Source organism: Dipteris shenzhenensis, chromosome 18 (genome assembly GCF_047967505.1).
Source record: "Dipteris shenzhenensis isolate YYH24624 ecotype China chromosome 18, Dip_SZ_1.0, whole genome shotgun sequence".
Taxonomy (NCBI): Eukaryota; Viridiplantae; Streptophyta; class Polypodiopsida; order Gleicheniales; family Dipteridaceae; genus Dipteris; species Dipteris shenzhenensis.
The window spans coordinates 40,953,924-40,979,248 of NC_141613.1; the positions used below are offsets into that span (position 1 = coordinate 40,953,924).

At 42.8% G+C, this 25,325-nt stretch overlaps 1 protein-coding gene across 1 annotated transcript in view; it reads left to right on the plus strand.

Moving 5' to 3' along the window:
- LOC147891232 (Transducin/WD40 repeat-like superfamily protein) overlaps positions 1–25,325 on the plus strand; it is a 75,679-nt gene that overhangs the window by 33,049 nt on the left and 17,305 nt on the right. Inside the window, exons 7-9 of the mRNA XM_087389928.1 lie at positions 4,201–4,344; positions 4,468–4,551; positions 16,083–16,249. Of these exons, the coding sequence (XP_087246054.1) occupies positions 4,201–4,344; positions 4,468–4,551; positions 16,083–16,249 (395 nt within the window). The remainder of the gene's footprint in view (positions 1–4,200; positions 4,345–4,467; positions 4,552–16,082; positions 16,250–25,325) is intronic.

Here is a 25,325-nt window from a genome sequence, read left to right on the forward strand (position 1 = left end):
GCTTGGACCCTGAAAAAGTTCAAGCTATCACAAGGTGAGCAGTCCCCACGATGGCCCAGGTCTTACGTCTGACACAACAAGAGACTCACCAAATCATTCAAGAGGAACCATTGTAGGTATACATCCATTGGACATGGATATCTCCCGCACAACCATATCGGACAAAGATGGCCTTCTATAACGAGCATCTCCTCCACTTGAGCTAGGATGGCTTCATTCAGGCACCATCTCTCTCATGCAATACGGATCACCATGGCTAGCTCATGAATTCATCTCATAGATTTAAGATCAAAGCAAGTCGAGAAATTGCAGCCACATAACACCGCAGAGACTAGAGCATGCACCCTTTGTGATACACAAGATAGAGACCAAGGATGCAATGCTAGGTATTATGAGATCTGAGGGAGATACCAATGCCTTTCTAGTAGTCAAAATTTTGCTCTTCTTCTCCCTCTACTGCTCCATGATGCTGGTCTGCGTGTTCTTTCTGGATCTTAACATGCACTCGCGGTAGTCAAGTTGGATTACAGACCAAAGGTCTGATACCAATGTTACATGCAACGGTTATTGATTGTGTAATCACAGCGAGACCTTCTTTAAACCTTTGTGCGAGGCGTATGCGTATGCACCATAGAGAGGAAGAGAGAGATTAGGGTTAGAGAGAATGTAGAGACACCATATTGGGTCTCTTTACCCATTGAGGACTTCCCTTCCCCCAATAGGGAAGAATTTACTTTATACTTGGAGAACTACAAGATATACAAATAACAATCCTTCAGAGAGCATGGGATGCAACTCTGAGGATGACCCTTGGACAGTGAGACATCTCATGATGGTCACATCTGAGGTTGCTCCTCCTTCATCTATTGGTCATTTACAGCCACATGTGCAAACTGAAATTCAGCATGATTTACAGCCTGATATGCCTCAGCTTGGTGAGGACATTGTGCATAGGGCTCTTGACCAAGAGAGAGCTGAAATACATAAGCCCAAAAAGGTCCCTTGTTGGCTCCTTGACACTCTAAAAGACAACAAACAAGATACTCCTCTGCTAGCCCGTACTAGAGCAGCTGTCCGGAATGCAAGCTGAATTGGATTCTATCGATAAGAATAACAAGAATGCCATTGGACCTAAGTAGGTCTACAAGATTAAATGGAAAGCTGATGGCTCAATGGACGGTTACAAAGCTTGTCTTGTTGCTAAGGGCTATGCTCAGTAGCACGGCATTGACCTTGAGGAGACTTTTGCCCCCACTTCCAGGATCACTACTATCAGGATTGTAATTGCCTTTGCTGCCCATTTTCATTGTGAGGTACATCAGTTTGATATTAAGACAACTTTTCTTCATGGGCACTTGTAAGAAGAAGTCTATGTTATTAACCGCCTGGCTTTGAGGTTGAAGGTTCTAAAAGGAAGGTATGCCGCTTAAAGAAAGCCCTTTATGGATTGAAGCAGGCACCCCGAGCTTGGTATTCCAGGATACATGCTGATTTGCTTAGTCTTGGCTTTCAAAACAGCCCTACTGAGGCTACCCTTTACATCCGTCAGAGTGGGAAATATTTGCTGATTTTAGTGCTGTATGTGGATGACATGCTTGTGACTGGGACACATGTTGAGCAAATTGCAGCTTTTAAGCTTGACTTGCAGAAGACGTTTGCTTTGTTTGATCTTGGTCTTTTGCATTACTATCTGGGCATTCAATTTGCTAGCAGTGAAGGGGGTATCTTGATGTCACAATCCAAGTATACTGGACAGCTTTTGCAACGTTTTCAATTTGAGAATTGCAAGCCAGTATCCACACCATTAGAGCCTCGTTTTCACTTCTCATCTGAGGATGGCATTGGTGCATGTGATGTCACCCTCTATCAGTAGGCAGTTGGTTGTTTGATTGATTCATGCCATACCAGACCTATCTTCAGTATGCTGTCTCACAGTTGAGCAGATATATGCAAACCCTCTACGCACCATTGGCAGGCCGTGAAGCATGTCTTCAGGTAGCTCAAAGGCACTCAGCATTTGGGCCTCCTTTATGAGGCTGATTCTTCACTTGTTGTGAAAGGATTCACTGATAGTGATTGGGCTGGCTGTTCGGACATCACATAGTGGCAAATGTTTCATGCTTGGTACTTCATGCATCTCTTGGTTGAGCAAGAAGCAGAAAATAGTTCCTACTTCTAGTTGTGAGGCTGAGTACAGAGCAGCTTTTACAGCTACAATGGAGCGTGTTTGGCTCCGCAAGTTACTTGCAGATCTTCATGCATGTCAGACCGCTCCTACTGTCATCTTTAGTGATAGTCAGAGTGCTTTGGCTGTTGCACGGAATCCAGTTTTCCATGCCCGCACAAAGCATGTTGAGGCTCACTATCACTATATCAGAGAGAGATTATGAGCAGGTGATTCAGTTGTCTTATGTTCCCACTGAAGACAACTTCACAGATCTTTTACGAAGGCTCTTCCTCGACCTAAGTTTGAAGCTTTCTGGCAAGCTTTAAACTTAGTACCTTTTGTGACTTGATCTGTTGTACTCTGTACAGTCATAGGTTGCTATATCCTTACAGGATGAACATGTGCAACCATGACATTAGATATTTAGGTATTTTGAGATGTGTCCAGGATACTTCAGCCCATACCATGGAGGGGGTTTTTTAGGCCATTCTATGGGCTATCCATAGGTGCCACTCATTCCTTGGTATGTGCCTTGTAGTCCTAGTTACAGTCAGTTAGGTAAGTTGGTACAATTAGTACATGTACCACTTAGGACACTTAGTCTAGTTAGGGCACTTTGCCCTAGGGTTTTGTTATATTGGCTCTCTCTTGTACTTTCACTTAGTTTTGCAGAAATTCATTAGAGCAGCTCGTTTTTGTCCCCATTCCTTGCATTTTTGAGCTTTCATTGCTTGCCCCAGCCTACTTTGGGACCAGAGATCTGGCTACATAGGTATTCCCATGAGGAGGGTTAAGGGATAACCTGAGCTCCAGCTTCGATGAAAGTTACACAACAGATTGGCACATCCACCGGTAGGAGCCATTTATCAATGTAGAAATGGAATGCTTAGTTGAATCACTCCTTCACATAATCGTGTTTAGAAGGTATACATGATCTTCAAGGGGGCTCAGAAATGATTTAAAATCAAGCGATTGATTGATCAGGTTTTGGGTGGTCCTTTTAATTCCTTCAGCCTAAATGCTCCCTCCAGTCCCTTTGTTTTCTTGGTCTTGAGTGCGCTCCGTTGCTACAGTGACTGTCTCTTTGGCCATGTACTCCAGAATCTGGCTGGTAGGTGGGACTTCAACTCCATATTTTCTTCCTCTGTTTCTCAATTGGGCTTTGAGTAATTCAATATTGCCTTCCCTTTCAGTCCTTTGAGTAGCAGAATTATAGGTCAACAAAAACATGTTATGGAAAGGGTTTTCTGATATGGAAAGGGCTCAACAAGCTCACAACAGAAATTATTACTTTTCAGAAGCATAAAATTGTTCTTTATGATCAATTAAAGTGCTTTGTTTTTCATCGATCTGATTATGTCAGCTCTGCTCTCAGGCATCCTACCCTGAGAACAGATTTCTCTTGATAAAATAGGTTTTTAATGCTTAATGATGCTTGAATAACTCTTTAGAAATCCAATCTACAACTTCAACCTTGCTGGCTGCTGTAGTAAGTACGTAAGGCTCACTTGTATCGAAGCATGTCTTCTTTTAGGCTGCATTGATAAGCATGGTTTTTCCCAGCTCTTTTCAAATAATTTCAAATGGATTTCAAGTGCTTTGAGATCTTGTGTGTACAACTGACTTTGAATGCGAGAGGCTAGTATTCTTGCCACTTTATGCTTTTCTTCAAGGGACCTATCATACTTAAGAAGCTTTAGTATTCCATATTTTCTGAACTATAATTGGGGAGAAAGCATCACTAAGGTTCATAATGCAGCTACAATTGCAGCTCTGCTCTAGAGAAAAGCTGAATTGTCTTCCATAGTGAAAGACAGAGGATGCACCTGATGAAGGGTGTTGCTTTGTTTCATACTTGAAGTAATGAGCAATGTTTCGGGAGGTGCTGCCTTCGTAATCTATGCATAATAAGACATGTCCATATATGTGGCTTTAACTGCTGTAACATGATGAAACGAGCCAATTTTTGTAGTTATGTTTTTGCCTTAAAAGTAGATGTGTTCTCCCTCTAAGCATGCTTTTTGTATATGTAGCCACCTGTTTCTCTACCGGAGAGGGACACACCATTTTACTTAACAAGGGTAGCTATTCAGCCTGAAGGAGGAAGCCTTGTGTTGCCAGCAGAAGATATGTCTCTTCAATTTTATAATCCCTTCTATGATCGGCACATTGGAGAGGTCTGTTTATCTACTTAACTTTTGGGAAGAACTCTGTGTACTTCCTCATTTACGTTGTATCTTTAATTTTAATTTAAAAACTAGAATGTTACATACTTAACGCCATTCTTCTGTCTTTGCTAGGTTGAAATATCTCCACGCAACTACATTTCAAGCCGTGTAAAAGAAAAGGAGGGCTCTGAAAAGGCAGACATGAGTGGACCTGTCGTAAGCTATCTTAACAATATATAGCACATGCGTTGTAGTTATTGGAGTTGTAATTAAAACATAGTCACATGGAAATATGTTTCAAGGGTCTTCAAACACACAAACTTTTCGGATCTTGAAACAACATGCATTTCGTTATTTACTATTTGAAACACTTTTTTTATTTTCATTAAAAAAAAGACCCTATTTTGACGTTTCAATGCTGTCTCAATGCCATTTCAGTGCAGCGAATCCAGGGAAATCTTGAAAGATTTCAGAAACCTTGAAACAGTTTCACTAAACTATTTCATTGTGGCTATAAGTTAAGAACTCAAGGGTGACACAGTTTTTAAAACTCCGTTGGGTTATATCTTTATTTGAGACCTTTAAACTAGTGTGTTCATCTTCACTCTCCACATAGGTCCAGTGATGTAGAGCATTTACACAAAGAAACAGGAAAACATGCAAAAAGAATTCCACAAATGGTTAAATGAAAAAAAAAGGGACGCATTTGTAAAAGTCTGGAATGGAAAAAATATTTGACAGAAGAGAGCTGAACTGTGTGGTAAAAGTCCATGGTTTCAGGCTTTATTAGTCTGTTTCTCTCTTTTTCCAAATTGCTTCACCAAGGTGGATGTGACGATCAAGTCACCTGCTACAAACACAACTAGAACGAGTGCTTCCACAAGATCTTTGTTTTCTGAAACACCATCGGTATTTGAGATAATTTCACCTCCCAGCCTATGTGACGTAGATATCACAGATAACTCTCTATAGATATATTCAACATTTATTCTTAAATAAATAGATATCGTGAAGAGTACATTGTGCACACGTATAACGGACCCAAAGACCTAAGAGGCACCTTGATGATGCTGTCCACACTGGCAATGTAGGGCACTTCTGCAAGGCAAGGAAGAGGATTGTGCTATCTATTGGGATGCAAGGTTACTGTGTGAGTGAGAGAGTGAAAGCTAGGAGTGATAGATCCTAAAAAGAAAGAAAGAGAGTCTATTAACGTCCATTGGAGATCAAAAGGTCGATGGGACAGCAAGAAACCCTTGAGTACAACTGCTTTAGGGAGGGCGCATGGCAGCTCCCAAGGAGTGCAAAAGCAACCCCCATTTATTTAGAGTACCTACATAATAGTCTGAAAGAGTAATCAGCCATACATCAGTTTAAGACGGAGAGCTTGAGCTTGTGTAAGCTCCTCAGCTATCCATACTTTGGTACCCTTCAGCTTGTAAGATTGTCAAAGAAGCTTGATTCACATATCTTTTGACTTCAGTGTAAGGATTGCTTGACCTTTGTAGTGCATAATAGAAGCGGGCTTTTAGTTATCATCCTACTCATCATCATCCGTCAATGTTGGGCAAGCCTGCTTTGATCTTTGTTAATATTTCACTATAAGTGTCCTCCTCTTTGTAACCTTTTGGAAATCCCCCTATTCTAATCTTCAGTGCATTATCACATCTAGCTTCGTGTTCTTTAATCTCTGCTTGAAAATCAGACTTACTTGCTTTGGTATCCACTTCCACAATCCCTTCCTTCTTAGTAGTTTGTACTTCAATGTGAACAAGATCTTTGATTGTAGAGACTAGTTGTGGGGTAGGAGAGGAGTCCTTATAAGATTTTACAACCTCATCAATTATTGCCTGCTTACCAGGCCCTTCCAGAATGTGAAGTCGAGCTTTTACTTCTGCTAGTTCCAATCGTAGCTCTCTCACTGCTTGCTGTAGATAAAAAATATGATCCTGTTGCCCAAGGATGGGTCGTTTTGAGCCTTCTTGTTGATAATTGCGTGCATATGGAGAGGGTATCATTGCTTCAACTTTAGAGTACCGAGTCGTGATGGAGGTTGAAGGAGTTGAGGGGGACTTGGAGAAGAGGGTAGGCCAGTTCATAATTGGCTGTCTGTAGAACAGCCTAGCTGAACCTAACCCCCGGGTTGGATTGGGGGTTTAGCCCAACTCGGGGTTAGGGTTAGGGTTTAGCCTAACTCGGCGTTAGGGTTAGGGTTTAGCCTAACTCGGCGTTAGGGTTGGGGGGGTTTGTTGTTGACGATGGGATTGGAGGGTTTGTTGGTGATGACGGGCTAGGGGGGGTTGGCGGCTGGCGGTTGTTGCGGGTTGTTGGCTTCTGGCGGCTATTGGTTGCTTTGCTAGCTGGTTAGCTAGGTACATAGGTTAGAAAGGTAGTGACATGACCTCGCCAGATCTAATCCTATCACTGACCTAGAATCTCGTCCTCGATCCAACCAGAATCATAGTGTAGGCAGCTCGATCCTCTCGACCACCCTCGAGCACGTGGGCTACAGCTCGACTCATCCATAGGCCCGTATCTAACCCAGGCATCCCATACCACTTGAGCCCGTCCAAAGGACCTTCGATACACCACCATCAATCTCTATATATAGCAATCTTAGCCAAAAATAGCCATCCGGCCCTATGCTATCCCGTAACCCATGTTCACGTGCTATCCAACCCTAGGGACACCATGCACATGATCCTCCCGACCACCCCCAAGCACGTGGGCTACAGCTCGACTCATCCATAGGCCCGTATCCAACCTAGGCGTCCCATACCACCTGAGCGCGTCCAGAGGACCTTCGATACACCACCTACGATCCACCATGTAGATGGCCGGAGTCCGGGTCTAGGTCCAAGCCCCATCCATCAATTGAGGAGCGCTCAACTAATGTGCACAATAGCACTGGCCCTCCTTCTATATAGAAGGAAACCCACTATAGATAGCACAATGCTATGAATAGCTTCCTTCATATAAAGCGAGCACTATATATGAATCAATCTCTATATATAGCAATCTTGGCTAAAAATAGCCATCCGGCCCTATGCTATCCCGTAACCCACGGTCACTTGCTATCCAACCCTAGGTACACCATGCACATGACATACTCCCCTTCCTCTAAGAACTCACTCCTGAGTTCACAAAAAAGCCCGAAAACTCTCTGTGAAGATGAGTCAATGCCAATAACTATACTCTGACTATCAATTTGAGTGTGCATACTTTCCATGAGATTCAAATCAAAGAGAATCCAAGGCCAAAGCCACAATCGTTGATGACCAACCCAAGGAAAGTAAATCTCTCAATCTAAACAAGGTTACGTATCGTCGAGTATTCTCCTCGAGAAATCAAGTAACGTGGCTAACGCCCGAATCCACAGAGTTAGTTCCATTGACATATCCGTACACCAGCATGGTAAAATCCATACTTGAAGGTAAATGATTCTATCAACCTTATCTATTGAGTTCTAATAGGGAATTCGCGAAAAAAATATTCATAACGCTGAATACCCTTGAACTCAAAATCTTAGGTTGAGATCAAGGAATCATTGCTCGAACAACCCCCATCAATTGAGCCCCTCGAGGTCAATTTCTGTCTTGTAATTTCTATCAACCCTAATTTCTTGAATTACTTAGTATTCAGAAAATCCCTCAACGGAATACCCTTGTATTTCAAATTCTTGGGTTGAAATACATGACAGAATTTCGATTACAGAACAATTAGGTATCCGTTCATAACTCATGATGGAAGAATCTTCATGGAAGTATCAATGGGCAAAATTCTGACCAAAGAAATGGTCCCCTGATCTATCCTCGGAATGCCCCTACATGAGGATAATCAGCAAAAATTCAGTTGGCTATATCCAGTCAATGGTACTATTCTAGATATGTATATAGTCAACCATCATAGGAGTAACATCCTATTTGATCCAAAGACTACAGAAATATACAATCCGAAATCTCTTAAAACAAGATCCACTATCGGATATCCTGTATAAACTTGTGCACAGTAAACCGCTCCTATCACAGGATCACCTAGTTCTTAGGATCTCTTATCTAGGAACACCAAGTTCCAAACAAGGCACTGACTGACCATCATCAAAAGAGATGTAGTAACCCTCCTTGAGATTGAGTCTAGACTATGAGCTCCAGGGCTGAACCCAAAAAATACATGGCTTTTCTTAGGGTAAAAAATCTTAGTCAGCCCTCGTAAAAAATCTAATTAGGTTGCCTCCAATTCAATTCAGCCTACTTGTACTTCACCCTAGAGGTCCTTGAGTATTGTTTCATGCTGGATTATACCACCACATCAGAGAATCTTAAATGTAACATACCTTAGTGTCCCATATTACCAAAGTATACTGCAAATAAAAAACTCGGTGTACAATATGAGTGAATCAGGGTAGCCAATCCCTCCTCACTCAGATGATCCCAGATTGAGTCAGGGTGGCAAATCCGTTCTCAATCCTTTTCTTGTGATTATATCACCCCCTTGTGTTGCGATACCCCAACCAATAGGTCAAAGAAGAAAACAAGCAGGTAGCATCCCTAACAACTCTTGAATCTTGACTATCCATGACCTTGGGCAAAAAGAGTGAGAATCAAAATGACCCTGTCTTTGGACATGATTCAAAGAAGGTATCCAACAAGACTCATCCTAGTCTAATCAATAAGAATCTTCATATGTCCAAACGGTAACTCGAAGAAACATCATAACTCACAATCACATCGAGATCAAACCTTCGAATAGAAACCAAATAGGAATCTATGCACGAAGATTCAAAAAAGGGAAATCCAATTGCCTTTGTTAAATCCGGTCTAATATGTAACACTCTCAGGCACCATCAATGTACCATATATCTAAAAAACTTCAAGGTATATGCAAGAAAAGTATAATTTGAAAAAAAGCCATCAAATTATAGATTCCACTAGCTACAAATTAACCAAAACCTGGTCAATTAAATAACAAGACAGTTTACAATTCATACAAAATTGGGGAACATCTTGAACCAAAAGTGGTTCAAAAGATCCAATCTTGCCCAAAATAATTGGGTATCGGCCAAAACTGAGGATTTCAACCTCTTCATTACTTCTTAATAACTCAGAAGCGGTATAAAGACTCTAAAACAAGCTGTGTACATTTAAAACAACACGAGCCTTCTTCAATATATTTCTGGTAAGGAGGGGTTTTATAGTAGTGAAGAGCTGCTCAGAGTTCATCCATCAATGAATCCATCTCTCGTAGCAGGTCATGAGGTCTACGAGGAATAATCTCCGATGAAGCCTCGTCCTCCATCTCGATAAAGCAATAGTCCAGGGATGGAGTTTGATTGCTTTGATAGCCTTCCCTAGGAACAACAACCAAGGTATGAACAATAGACGATTGAGGAAGGATAACGAAGAGGGTGAAGGGGAAATCGGTGAAATAGAGCAAGGGCGGGAGTCTTATAAAGGTGGGGATCCCAAACGCCCTATGCTTTGAACCAAAAAACACAACAGCTTTTAGGAAAAGCTCATCCACACTTTTCCAAAAGCATGCTGCCCAAAAACAGCATTGCTTGTTTTTTAAATTCTTGGCCGAATCAAAAAAATTAGTGAAGCGCTGTGCAATGATCTCAAAGGCAATGGTCCCCTAAACGCCAGGCTCGCATCGCCCATCTCCTACGCAGTAGTTCATGCAAGCCCACACATGTCCATGTTGTTGTGCTAATGCATCGAAGAAGAAAGGTGCTCCTGGCGCATTAGATAAAGATGATCAAAACAAGGTGTTTGGACGAGATTTGCACCGTGCAGTTATTGTTGGAAACCATTGCTTTTTGTACCCAATCCTTGCGTTTAGCCCAAAGAAGGAAATCAAAGCTATGCTGTGGCAGATCATCAGAAAAGCATCGCAGCCCACAACAATCAGCAGCGAATTACTCCGTCGTCCCAATTCATAAGCCCAATCTAGCCCTGGATAATTGCACCCGGCTTCTCCAATCTTATACGGTCTAATCCTCCCCTTTTATCCTCCCCATCGCAAGAGCTTACCCAGAGCTCATGCAATCGCATCATCCATCAACCTCATCGAATCTCCTACGTTAGGTACCTTCCTCAAACAACTAGCTGATCAACGATTCTGAATTCTCATGCAATAATCTAGCGTCAAATTCCTTCTCTAAAGGCGAACCACAGAGGAATCCCAAAGAAATCCAACGATTTCACTAGTTACTAGCGCAACTGCCAACCCCATATGTTCATCTTGAATAGAAGAGAAATTGGTAAATCCTACGCAGATATGAGAATAGTACCCGGAAATCTCCTAGCTACTTCACCTTTCTGCCTGTCGTGAGAGGGCGGCTCTGATACCAAATGACACGACCCTGCAAGATCTGACCCTATCACTGACCTAGAATCTCGTCCTCAATCCGACCAGAATCATAGCGCAGGCGTCTCGATCCTCCCGACCACCCATATCTAACCCAAGCATCCCATACCACCTGAGCCCGTCCAAAGGACCTTCGATACACCACCTACGATCCGCCATGTAGATGGCCAGAGTCCGGGCCAGGGTCGAAGCCCTATCCATCAGTTGAGGAGCGCTCAACTGATCTGCACAATAGCATTGGCCCTCCCTCTATATAGAAGGAAACCCGCTATAGATAACACAATGCTATGAATAGCTCCCTCCATATAAAGGGAGCACTATATATGCATCAATCTCTATATATAGCAATCTGGGCTAAAATTAGCCATCCGGCCCTATGCTATCTTGTAACCCACGTTCACCTGCTATCCAACCCTAGGTACACCATGCACATGACAGGTAGGTAGGCGGGGCAGGGGACAGCTGAGGCAAACGACGGATGGGCTGAGCGGCGACGACGACGACAAGCTGAGCGAGCTGAGCAACGAGCTGGAGAGCTAAGCGACGAACGGCGTTACTCTAGAACCCAAGTGATTCAGAGATGATATGATTGTATTGAATTCCGCGTGGGATCCTTCAGGATCTATGGGACTGGCGATCACTCTGAACTAATAGTGATTCCTTACACCCTGTGAGAGATGAGAGATGATTCAAATATATATCAAAGTAATGTTTGCTAGCACAGCTTTTCGTTTTTCCTCACTAACTGCATATGAAAGCAAATGGATTTTAAAATCATGAACCCTTTGGCAGTCCTTTGATTGATTTTTATTTTTAGGCCTACTGTTCCTACGTGGTTTGTGTCTTCCTTCACAGTGTCCCCTTTCATAACTTTTGCATTACCTTGTGGAAGGTCACACACCCATTTTATGTGAAACATGACCTTGTGGAAAGTCACTTACCCATATTACAAGGATTGTGTGAAACATGGGAAGGCATTTATATTTATCTAGTCATATTCTGCAATAATAAGATCCAAGTGCAATAACAGAGTCCACCTGACGTCTCAAGGATACTGATGTCAGAAGAAAAGGGTCAACTCCCCATTTGGAAGCCCCCAACTGTGGAGAGCATGGGGGATTGTGAAACCTTAATCAAACCTTAACTCAGCTCCCACTATCAAAACACAGCTCCCTGGTGAATTCGCACTTAAGGAAATGAGGCCAGAACTGGCTGGGAACTAATTCACAGCAAAGGAAGTCAATTCGCAGCACCGAAGAACAAATAACAGTTGAAGAATGAATCGGTTCGGAAGCTGGAAACTCTGAACAGCGAGTAGGAATACCAACGGTGGAGCTGAGAAACAATTTACTGTAGAGAGAGAACGAGGGGTAGAGGGGTGAGAGAAAACGCAGCACTAGGGGCCAGAAAGGAGGGCTGCCACCCCCAAACTGAAGGACTAATAGAATAACTTTGTACAACTGGTTCACAAAGGCAGCATGAAGCTGAGTACTATTCTTAATACTATTTAGATCTCAAGGGCTCTTCTTTTATAGATGAGGCCTAGCTTGTGCTTTTCCAAAAGCTAAACTTGCTTTCTAGACTAGAATAGGCTACGTTTTACTAAAGCTAGCTTTTACTGCTTTTCTCCATAGAGAAAGCGTTTTTCTCCTTTGGTCCTTGTGGGACCTGCTTTTTGGCACTTGCCCCTTGAATTTTGGGCCTTTTGCACTCTTCTTGGTCCTACTCATTCAATAAACATTTTCTAACACTTTAACCCAGCAGAGGTTAAGTCAAATGCATGCCTTGGACTAATCCAAGTCCTTTGTGGGCGTCCACACAGCTCTTTTCTTACCAATGCAAAAACAAATAAATAAAAGTCATTCTAGTTAACCAAAGTCGATTTTCTTTGACCGAAGTGGATCTAATAAAATTTTAAAGATTCTTCTTTATTTCTTGGGAGTATTACAAATTGGTACTTGTAGAGAAATTGGGGACAGGGAGAGGATAAAGTGTCTGCCATTAGGCAGCACACATGCTGGACATGGGCAGCACACCATTGTCCTTTTTGTATTAAATGAAGGTTCACCCTTTAGGGCAGACCTGTCCCATAATGGACAACCATGTTGCTGGCCATCCCCTGGGCCAAACAGGCTGTTCACTGGCCTGCACAGAGACTGGCAGAACACCCTGTTTATGAGTAGAAAGGGAGCAGGCCTGAGGGGGTGTTATAGCCCCCCAAAGACTGCCCTGGTCTGCCAGTCCACAGACTGGTCAGCCAGGTTTACAGACCCCAGTCAGCCTGTGACAGACTGGGTCGGTCAGTCTGTGGGGCATGGCATTGCAAGCGGCGGGCACATAGAGACCATCGCAGGCTGTAGCCAAAGCCCTCAGAAGTGCACCCAAGGCACTAGAGAGAGTAAGCAGAAGGTTAGCAGCAAAGGGGCATTGGATCCAGCATGTCGTTCCAGCCTCCAAAACTGCATCAGAGCACTAGAGAATGTGGAGAGAGAGATTCCAGCAGGAGCAGTAGCCTTCATCTTTATGAAGAGCTCATCCAGCAGCAGAGCACAGGTAGAGTAGAGAAGGTGTATGCAGAATGTTTTTTGGGCTCCTCCCAAGCCACTGAAGACCTCATCGAGAAGTGCACAGCAGGGTGAGCAGCAGATTAGGGCAACAGTTTTACAGCACTATTGGGAGGCACCCGCTGTCCATGTTAGGTGGACTGCACCTTTTTTGATAATTATTGTTCAGGTTTTGTTTCGATATTTGCTATTTGTTCTAGATCCGAGCATGGTTTATACACTTGTATGCACACCCCGAGTAGGATATAGCATTGTTATTCAATTTTCCGTTGCGGATTCCAATGTGGTACCAAAAGATTAGGACTTTAGCTAGAAGTATGTGTTGAGACATTTTCCAACAACCGAGCTTCAACACATGGTGAGCAATTGCACTATGAATTTATATGAATGAATACAGTCCAAAAAAGAAGAGCTAAGTTGAATAAACAGAACTACCCTTGATTTTGAGACAAAACATGAACTGTGACCTAGTCTTCATGGTAGTCAACAGTCTTTTTCTTAATAGGACATCACCAAGCAGGTGAGACCTGGGAGCCAATGGAGGCATCCCCGAAATCCAACCTGATATGTTTCAAAGGGATAGTGCCTATGGGCCCCCTCTTATATATTTTCAATAGAGGTGTGCTACATCTAGGATTGTGTCTCTATGTATCTTGGAGACATGCGTTATGGGGTTCTAGAGCTGCATATTCATTACTCCTTCAGCCTGAACACTTCAATTGCACATTTCCACTCTTAGGTCATGTGAGACCCATGTCGCCCTTGTAAATGACATTTTGTATACTCTCATGCTACCATGTTTGTCTTCCATTGGGTATTTGGATAGTTTTTTTTGAGATATGTTTTTCACATAGCTTTATGGAGTTTGTGGTGTGTCCATTGTAGGCAAGTTATTGTAGAAGAGATGAGATAAGACACATAGATCTTGTCACAAAAATGGCAAGAGAATATTTGTATGAGGAAGCAATGCTATATATGCATTGGACACACTCGGGTTAGCCCAAGCTAAAGCACTCCGTCAAGGTCTGGGATGATGATATGTTCTTCGATTCAATGGATATGGCATATGGTTGCATTACTCTCCTCCTGTTCCTTGATATTGCTTGTGATTAATACCCAATGTTTGGCGCTCCTGCATGATGTACTTTATTTATTGATTTCTCATGATCAGGTTAAGCTCTACCTTTCTTCATGATTTGTGTTTTAGGATTAAGACAAGCTATTTCAAACTTCCTTGCGAAGAGCATTTAAATTATGGTAATTAGCTTAATTACATAGGTTTGCCTTCTAGGATTAAGGTTTTGCTAGATAACACAAGCCCATTTGTGTTTCTGTAACAAAGAAGTTTCCAAAATAATTGGAGGCTTGTCGGACTAGAAAAGTCTCACGCAGGCATGGCCATCTAACCAAGATCATGGATTCAGTCTCTTTTGAAGGTCTACTCACCGGCAGACATCACATAGAATCTAACTCAAGCTGTGAGAGTGCAAAGAAAGGCTGATGTCTCAAAGGGTCTCGTCGCCTTGTATCCATCAGATCCTTCTTTTCGTTTTTTGGGCTGTGGATTAGATGCAGTTCCTTTTATTGATTTTTAAAAAATCAAGTCCTTAGAGCTTCATCCATCAAACAGGATGTAGAACTTGAGTTTGGTTATTAGTGATCATGCCAAGCAAGGTTGATATCTTGCATTGTCTCCATTGTACCCCCTTTTTTTCTCCATGAAAAGAATTTCTATTATGTATAAAAAAACATTGAAGAATAACGTGCTCAAGGCATCAAGTATACCATGCACCACTGCATGAGAAAGCTTGAGAGGATCAGCTCTCCTCAAATGAAAGAGCGAGGATTGAGGCTGAAAGTGCCACCTCAAACCCATAGGGACCTCAGAGAAGAAAGGACAGTCTCTGCATTCCCTGAGTCCTCCGAGTAGTAGCAGCCAGTCGCATATTTAAATTGTACCCTTCTTTCGGTTTTGTTGGCTTCACACTCCATTTTGTTGAGCTGGACCATAGTGTCTATTAGCTCCTGAATTTTAGTAATTGGCACTCCTTTCTATCGAGATTTTCCCTTGTTGACAGTGGAAATGAGTGGACCTCTGGTTTTGGGTGTTGTTGTGGTGGCTTTTTGTCAAGAAGTGTAACCCGGCATTGTGGACAATCCCTAGAATGTACCATGGATCGTGGTAATAGATTGCTATTCTAACTTGGACAACACTAACAAGCAGCGTCCTAACTCTCAACAACACAATTGTATCGGATGTGCAGCCTATAGTCAAGTAATGATGGGGGAATAACACTTTGTTTTGAGCTCCATAACGAGCCCATGCATGCACTACAATTGCTTCCCAATAACTTCCTTTCCAGCATATGGGGCAGTTTAATATTTCACAATGTTGTTACATGCTTTGAAGTTGGTATCAAAGATGCTTCAGATTCTTTACACACACCTTGCAATATTTCCAATCAAGCATATATAGACTAAGTGGCATAAATGTGCTTTGTGTGCCACGTTTTTTGATTTGGTTTGATATAAATTGCCAAGGCAGGTTGTGGAGGGACATGCATTAAATGGTGCCTTGTATTTGCATGTAGTATCACATTGCCCTTGCTTTTCAAGGATGATTTCTATACATTATTTCTAAAGTCGGAAACTAGTGTCTTCAAAATACTTAATGAACCGCGACCCCAGATTTTATTTGTGAAACGCCATCTTTGCTTTTACCGACCTAGAATGTCACATGAGAAATGTTTTACAGTTTTCAGAGAGCAAAATTGCATGCTATGCATCAAAACACTCTCTGGATTTTTTGTGTTTCAGGTATTTGTGACCCATGTTGTATTTTCAAGGGATGGTTCTGTTATGGCAACAGCTGAGTGCTGCCTTGCAGAGGAGGGGATTGGTGGAGGTTCTTGTATTAAATTTTGGAAGCAAACATCTGCAAAAGCAGATTTCTGTTTAAATACTCGAATAGATGACCCTCATGGGTAAGGATGTTTTCGTTACAAAGTGCTGCTGCATGTTACTATCATTATTTGGAAAATGTTTTTGTCTTTGTACTGCTTTTGGTAGGACTTCTCGTCATTACATACTTCTCTGAGCTTCACGTTTATGTAGTTTCAACCATAATCCTTGATGTTTACTCCAAGTGTCTTGTTCCTATGAAATATCTTGCTAGAGAAATGCATTTCTGTAGGAAAGAAAATACAATGTGATGGATGCAATTCATGTTTTTTGTCAATAGAGTAGGAACTTTAGCTTCTTGGCCAATGCTCATACATTTAGGGATCAATATTTGTGATAGAGGTTATGCAGGCATGACCAACCAGATTGTCTGCTATTTGTGGAAGTGTTCACACAATGTCATAAGAAAGAACATGAGGAGACTTATGATTGATGGTCGAATCATCCCACGTAGACAATCCACTCAAGGTGGATGGCTACAATCATCCATTTAGATAACACCATAAAATGTCGAGTAGGATGCACAATCCACACTGCAAACACTCTATCTTGAGGTTCAGTAGCTACTATGAGGCCAGCATGCTTGGCTGTTTGTTTGTAGTCCCTCAGAGGCCCATCTATGCATCACACCGAGCTGCCTAAGAGGCAAACTATGGGGCGGGGTTCTGTTGGCCCTTACATCTGACCTTGTAGGGATGACAACCAGAGCTCCTGTACAATTGATTTGTGAATTCATACCTGAGTCAACAGCTGGGTCAACTGGCCTGGCTTTTTGGGGTTCCTGGTTTGGTCAACTGGACAGACAATCAGCCAAATAGTTTGCCTGATCTTATGGGGCAGTGTGCATGGGACTCAGCTGTCCCTTAAAAGGTATGTGTTACATCCACTTTTCCAACAGGATGGCACATTTAAAAAGCAGCTTTTTTGACCTTGTTTGACTGAAGGCATGTGCTGTGAGACTTTTTCTGGTAAAGGGGTCTTTTGTACATCCTTGCTTGACATTTGGGTTTCTCAAAATTGGACATTGCCAGAACAATAAGCTCAGTTCAAGAGGGGGGTTTGGAATTGCTCCTTGTATTACACTCTTAACTTGGTCAAGCTTAGTGGCCCAGCCACAAAACAAAATGCAGAGAGAAGGATAGTATATGACAAACAAGATAGAGAGAGAAAAATGAATAGCAAAGGTAGAAAAGGTAGAAGGGTCAGAGAGCCGACACGGTGCCACTGAGAGAGGAACGCAGAGATCACGCACGAGACAAAGAGTGCCCAGAGCACACTCTATTGAGGTCCGACCTATCATAGCTTTCCTCGGGGGAGACCGACAGAGACAAGGGGTCAGTCTAGACATAGCCCAGAGAGTTTAGAGATCTAGAAGACCGTGTTCCCGCCACAACGTGAGACAGCTTGACAAACGCAGGTACGAGATATTTTCACAGCTCACCCATCTGCCTCCCAAAGACTTTAATAAACTCTCTCTCTCTCTCTCTCTCTCTCTCTCTCTCTCTCTCTCTCTCTCTCTCTACACACACACACACAAAAGACAGCCTACGGGCAAAGAGTTGTTTGTACCTAGGGTGTTTTGCCCTATGCATGCACGTCTCGCACATTTCACCGAAACGTTTCTACAAAACGTTTCTTCATGTTTCGCATGCCCGAAACATGTTTTTTGGTAACATTGGGTGCCATACTAAATGCTAAACTTTAAATACAAATACTAATGTAGAACAGGTTGAGAATAGCTTTAAAACTGACATTCCTATGGCAACGTGAATGAACTATTAAACGCACTACTACCAATTAGATATACTTTATTTACGATTCGCCGAAACGTTTCGGCAAAACATGTTTTGCAGGCCCAAAACGTGTTTTTTGGTAACATTGAGTGCCATACTAAATGCTAAGCTTTAGATACCCACACTAACATAGAACAGGTCGAGAATACCTTTAGAACTCTATGGCAACATGAATGAACTATTAAACGAAGTACTGCCAATGAGATATCTTTATTTAAAATTCCTAGTGTTGATGTGATATTGAAACATTACTCAACTATATCAGGGACAGTCCCAAATTTATGTTGAAACTAGCATGCAAAACACCCCAAAAAATATGTATGTCCAGGACTGCCTTAGAAAAGGAACCTAACAGTGCGGTCTCCATGCACGTAGAGTCCATTACACAAAGGAAATACCTCCTACTACGGATGTAGACCTTGTAAAGCACATACTCACATAGACAAACACTCACACACTAGTAAGCACCCATTTATACATAAGTCTTGTTCCTAAGAAAACTGTGAAGGTAAGGGTAAATCCAATCATGATGAAGGCTAGCACATAAGAAGAAGGATCATCAAGAATAGCCTAAATTCCTTCACTCAAGCTACAACTGCACGTGAATGAAAGATTATTCTTTTTAAGTATCTCCCAACAACATAGTCCCAGGAAAGTTTTGTTAACCAAAAACAATGCCATGCATAATACTAGACACATGCTTGGACGCCCCTTCTTCAAAAACGTGAGGTTGACACCACCTTGATATTCAACGCGCTTCACATATCAACCTGCTGAATTTATATCGCGTATTCACCTATGAGGACCAATCGGACAATGAAGCCTTGCATAGAGAGCAAACCTAAACACATAATTTGTATCCTACCACCAGCCCTCTCTCTTTTGTTCACTCCACTATCATACCTTGAGGCTTGTGCAAGGTAGTATTGGCCCGACTTTTTTTTCTTTTCCCTCCCACTTCCTTCGCTCCCTCATGAACTGATGCTAATCCAAGCTGCCCTTATATCAGCTAGCTCCTCCTCCTCTACTCCACTATGTCTTGGAGCTGACTCATATGTATAGAAGTATGTGACGCGTCGCTGTGCCCGGTTAGCCTCTATGTCCTGTGGTCTAGTCGCCTCCTGCTGCTCCTTGATCCATCATAGTAGTGCCTCCCTATGTTGGCGCATCTCCATCAAATAGAGCCCAATATAGATCTGGTCACGGAAATGGATCAGTCCCCTCTAGGTAGAGACAATGGTAGCATCCCCGTATCTCATAATAGGTTGGGCAAATATAGAGAAAATTCTCCTCTGTCTCAATGCCCCAGTGTACATAGCGTGCAAATCCTCTGCTCTCTGCATATACTTGTAGCTCTCCCCACCTCAATCATCAACTGATGGGACGAAACCCGCATCTGTCCAATGGCAATCCTCAATGCATGTGAGACTCCTCTGTCCTCGAGGTACTGGGGTCTAATGATGAATCCTCACTAGTCGTTTGGAATACTCCAGGGCCAGCCTCGGAAGTCTCCAGTGAGATAAGTCCCAAACTCTGTGGATGAAAGTCACTGTTTGAAAGATGGCATCAACTTGGAGAGGTGTCATGGCGAACTCTGCCTGTACTATCTTGTGTGGGACTGAGGGCTTACACCGAATCATCCTAAGAACCTGTAGCCGCTCAAATTTCCTCGACTCTGTCTTCGGGTGATCGCATCCTCAGGAGGGTTGCTGCATACATGGCAGTAGGTGGCACTAGCGTATTGAAAAGCCAGCCCTTCAACGATGGATCCTGGAAGTGTGCCTGGAAGCATTGTCGCTCTAGCTAAGCCAAAGCAGTCCGCCCCCGTGCAAGTTGTGCCTGGGCTGTATGGGTCATCGTGAAAAGGGGTCGTGTGAAGACTGCTCCCAAATATGTGTAGGACTGTACTATCTTCACTGGCTTGCCACGATAATTGAAGCTAAGTCGGCGGAGCACTGCTTGTGAGGTGTTGAAGACCATAACCTTGGTCTTTTCAAGGTTGACTGTCAGGTCTCACTCTATGCAGAACACCTCTAGGGCCTCTAGATGTCTATGCAGCCCTTTCGCTAAAGATGATATAAGGACTATGTCATCAGTCTATAGCAGTATTTGTATCACGAGGTCGGCCAATAATGATCCCTCGCCTCCTAGGCGGTATGTGATCTCATCAATGTAAAGTCTAAAAGGAGTCAGTGAGAGTGGGCAGCCCTGCTTTGCCTCGATCATGCTCTCTACCCAATCTGATAGGCCACCTAGGGCACGAACTCTGCCTTTGATGACTCATATAGGCTCATCACCCTCCAGATCAGCGTCTCTGGAATCTGCATCTCCTGTAGTCTCCTGATCATGTGGGATCATGGGATTGTGTCAAAGGCCTTCCTAAAGTCTACGTAGCATGTGTAGACTTTCTGGTGTCTAGACCTCGCCTCCTCAATGATAGCCCTTAGAGTGAAGATGTGATCTAGTGTAGAGTGCTACCTTCTGAATCCAGCCTGCCCTAGTGCCCGTTGTCCCCATTGCCTCTGCATGACTGCTGATCTCTCTCTCTAGTATTGATCTATAAATCTTGGCTAGTGTGTGTTTCTAAGGCATCAGAAATGAGCTTTTTCTTTATTGGAGCTACTTTGCCCTTAGTGACTACTTCTCTCCATTCTTTCATTTCAGCCTGCCCCTTATCTATCTGCTTGGAGAACTCTTGCTTCCCTTGTATTGCCATTTGTAGGGCAGCCATCTCTTCCTTGAGTTTTTCATTTTCTGTTTTCAGCATGTTCAACTCCTCATTGAGAGGTGGTTGATTTCCCCCTCTTCAAGTGGGTTACGTGCTTCCAGCAGTTCATTCTCTCCCTTGAGCTTGGTGACCTGCATTTCTAGCTCTTTGATCATCAATGTGTGATGGTTAGTCTTGGCATCAACCATGTGGACATCTCCTCACGTACCTTACCAATCTGGATTCCCATTTGTATATGCATAGCTGACTTCCATTTGTTCATTTCCTCTTCCATGGGGGTATGCATGTCCTGCATCATAGCATTAAAATCCACGTCCTTGCTGCCCCCAAGTATTTTCTGTAGGTTCTCAATGTCACCATCATGCATCTTGGAAATGTCCCTCATGGTATTTATGCAAGTTTTGACCGCTGGTCACCTATCTTCTGCGCACTAGCCCAAATGACACTATATTTTAACTCATTTTCTCCCCTTGTTTTTCTGTCAGGTGAACAGTCCATGTTGGACCATGTGGTTCTGCATTTTTTCCTCCCTTGGATCTTGTGCTAGAATAACTGGATAATCCCTTCTGGTTTTCAAAAAGAAACCTTCAAAAATCTGAAAGTATAACTCAAGCTCTGATTTTGCTGCTCTTTTTGGAGAAGAGAGCGAGAGAGAGAGAGAGAGAGAGAGAGAGAGAGAGAGATTAACGTCTGCGGAAAGCCTTATGGGCCTATGGGACAAAGTACACCACATAGATTTGGAAACTCATACAAGCCTCAAAGGGCTGAAGGAAAGGGTCGCTAAGAAGTGCTATTAATCTAAGCTATAGCTATAGATCCCAAAAACTTAGAAACTCAGAAGGCGTCCCATACCACTAGAAGGCCTTAGGACTACGTTGGGAATCCGGGCTACGCTAGAAAGGAGGTGCGCGTCCGCAACACGATTCAGGATCTAGACCAGCAAGGAAGAGCTAGACCTGGTCTGACTTGCGTGAATGAAAATTGAACCCCTGGGCCCCTTATATAGGCTCTGGCCTAGTGTCGCTAAAAATAGTTGGAATCCTAACTCGTCCATTGCCCTTGCAACCCAACCCGAGAATCGCCTGCCTAGCCACTAGCCTCCTCAGGCTATCAAAGCTAGTCCTATGCGCCTTAGCACACATCAGATATGATGCGTGCACATGACATACTCCCCTTCCTCTAAGAACTCACTCCTGAGTTCAAAAGAAAGTCCGGGGTCTCTCTCTAAAGGTTAGTCAATGTCTCCCATGTAGAGTCCTTCTCGACACGATCCTTCCACTTAATCTTGTATTCCATGATTGTCCTATTTCGAAGTTGACGTTCACAAAATCCAAGAATACTCTCAATCTCGTGTGGTATAAAAAGTTTAAATCTTCAACCTTTATAAGTTGCTGAGGAGTAACTACTTGATCCTCAGCACCCAGCACTTCCTTCAGTCTACTAACATGAAAGATTGGATGAATCCTTACATTAGGAGGCAAATCCAGTTCATATGCGACTTGGCCAATTCTTCGGATAACCTTGAATGGACCACAGTATTTGGGGGATAAGTTCCTAACCTGTCAATACTGAGACTCTTGGATTTCTTTGGAATACGCAAGTATACCATTGTTGTAATAGAGAACTCTCTAGGCGTACAATGTCTACTAGCATAACAGATGTCCCTATCTTGGGCACTTCTAATAGACTTCTTGGCAAACTGCAACATCTCTTGCATGTCTTGCAAGAATGTTTTCGCAGCATCATTCTTGATTTCCTTGAATCCGACCATTACCGGAGATTTGGGTTGAAACTTGTACATAAGCATAAAAAAACTGAAACCAGTACTAGAATTCTTTGCATTGTTATAAGTGAATTCAACCATGGGTAAGTAGTCTTCCCATGATGATTGCCTCTTGGAAACATATGCCTGAAGCATATCCTCGAGAAGTTGGTTCACAACTTCTATTTGACCATCAGAATGGGCATGTTCAGAGGAACTCAAACTAAGAGTGGTATCCAACTTGTCAAAGACAAGCGTCCAGAATTCACTCGTAAACTTAGAGTCCCTATCACTGACTATGTTAGCCGGTAACCCATACAAATGAAACAATCGGTCAACAAACTGTTGAGCCAACTGAGTCACTGTGACCGTGGATGTAGTAGGTATAAATCTAGCCATCTTTGTCAAGCGGTCCACATAACCCATATGGAGTCATGACCCTTGTGCGTTCGTGGCAATCCGGCAATAAAATCCATGGAAATACTTTCCCACATATTATCAAGAATGTCCAAGGGTTGTAGTAACCCTGCGCTTCTAGGCGTTCTACCTTAGTCACTTGACAATACGGCAACCTACTACATAGTCTTGAACAAATTATCTCATCTTAGGCCAGTAAAAACTATGTTTCACAAGAGACAGAGTCCTGTGTACTCTAGGATGTCCCGCACTAGGTGGGTCATGACACTCTCGAAGAATCTTGGATCAAAGATCCGACACATCTGGTACACAAATTAAATCATTTCGGAACAGCAAGCCATTCGGAATCATCCATTGACCTCCTGCCGCCCGAATCATAGGTGGCACAATCCCTGAATCTTGGTCAATCATACCGGTACCATCCTGGACCTTCTGCCAATAATGACTAAAAGGACTAACAGTTGCGCAAAGCCCTCTCAAGGATTGAACTACATCAGAGGATATCTCGGTAAAAGACAAAGCATTCACCATCTTAATCTGACTGAGGGCATCAACAACACTATTCAAAGAACCTTTCCTACACGGAATCTCGAAATCAAAATCTTGCATCAACTCAGCCCACCGAGCCTTCCTGTCCCTCAAATTATCCCCTTCACACACATATCGGATCGACTGATGATCAGTCAACACGACAAATCTAGAACCATATAGGTAATGCCTCCAAACCTTGAGAGCATATACGAATGCATAAAGTTCTTTTTCCATGGTAGGCCAACGATATTGAGTATCATTGTACTCTCAAAAGTTACAAGTCGGCCCTCTTGGAATAATGCTTCCCGATGGCATAGTCATGCACATCAATCTCTAGCACATAAGGCTGGGTAGGATCGGACAACACTAGAACATGCGCACTCTTGATACAATTTCTCAAATTTTTGATAGCCTTGTTCAAATCTTCATTCCAAGTAATAGGTTGTGTAGACGTACAGCCATGACCCTTCAATACATTGGTCAAGGGGATCGTGATTTTGGAGAAATCACGTATTAATTTTCTCAAAAAGGCAGTAAATCCTAGGAAAGAACGAAGTTGTTTCATTGTCTAAGGTAGAAACCAAGCCAAAACCTTTTGAATGTGGTCTTGATCAATGCTAACACCATCGTGAGTAATCTTGTGTCCAAAGTAAATGGTCTATTTCATGAAGAAATCACATTTACTAAGCTTAGCATACAACTTATTTTGTCTTAATAAAATTAAGACGATTTTGAGACGACCAATATGGTCCTCTAAAGTCTTGTTGTAAACTAAGATATCATCCAAGAACACAACAACAAACTTGCCCAAGAATTCTCGGAACAAGTCATTCATCATTTATTGAAGGTCGCGGGAGCATTGGTCAATCCAAAAGGTAACACGAGGAACTTGTAATGTCCATACCCAGTCCGAAAGGCTGTCCTTTCAATGTGTTTTACATAAATATGAATCTGGTGGTAGCCGGTTCGTAAGTGAATCATAGTGAAATACTCCGCTCCAGCCAACTTGTCCATAAAATCATTAGCAGGAGGGAGAGGATATTTATTTTTAACCGGGATTTTATTTAATCTTTTATAATCCACACACATTCTCCATGAACCATCCTTCTTCTTCCTCAGAAGAACGGGAGCACCCATTACTGGTGCCCTCACTGTTCCTTTGAGGACAATGCCGCCAATAATGACATCGGTTACATGTACGTGATGCCTTGAGTGCTTCACGGTCCTCAGCCGTCAACTGCTTCCGTTCTTTTGCTCATCTGCCAAAGCCTCAGGTTCACTCTCATAGGTATGATCTATAAATCTGATGTGCAAGCACAAGCTGGTTATAAAAGCCAAGAAGAGTGAATTTTTCATGAATGAAATCCACTTCCTGGGACACATTATCTCAGCAGATAGAGTGAGGATGGATCCTGCTAAGGTAGAAGCCATAAAAAATTGGCCACCTTTGAGGAATATCCATGAAGTACGAAGCTTTCTTGGCTTATGCTCGTACCACAGGCGGTTTATCCCCATGATTATTCTACCAGACCTACAAAAACCATTTGTTGTCCATTGTGATGCTTGTGGACATAGCATTAGGGGTGTGCTTATGCAGGATGAAAGAGTTGTGGCATATGAGAGCAAGGTTCTCAATGATGCAGAGTACCACATGCAGGTTTATGAACAGGAGATGTTGGCTGTTATTCATGCACTTACCGCATGGAAGCACTATCTTTTGGGTGCTGATTTTTAAGTGCAGACAGACCATCAGTCCCTGAGGTACTTCCTCACTCAGAGGAAGCTATCCGAGAAGCACATGCGATGGGCCAATTTTCTTTCTATGTTTCATTTTCAGATTGTGCATGTGCCGGGCAATAAAAATGTGG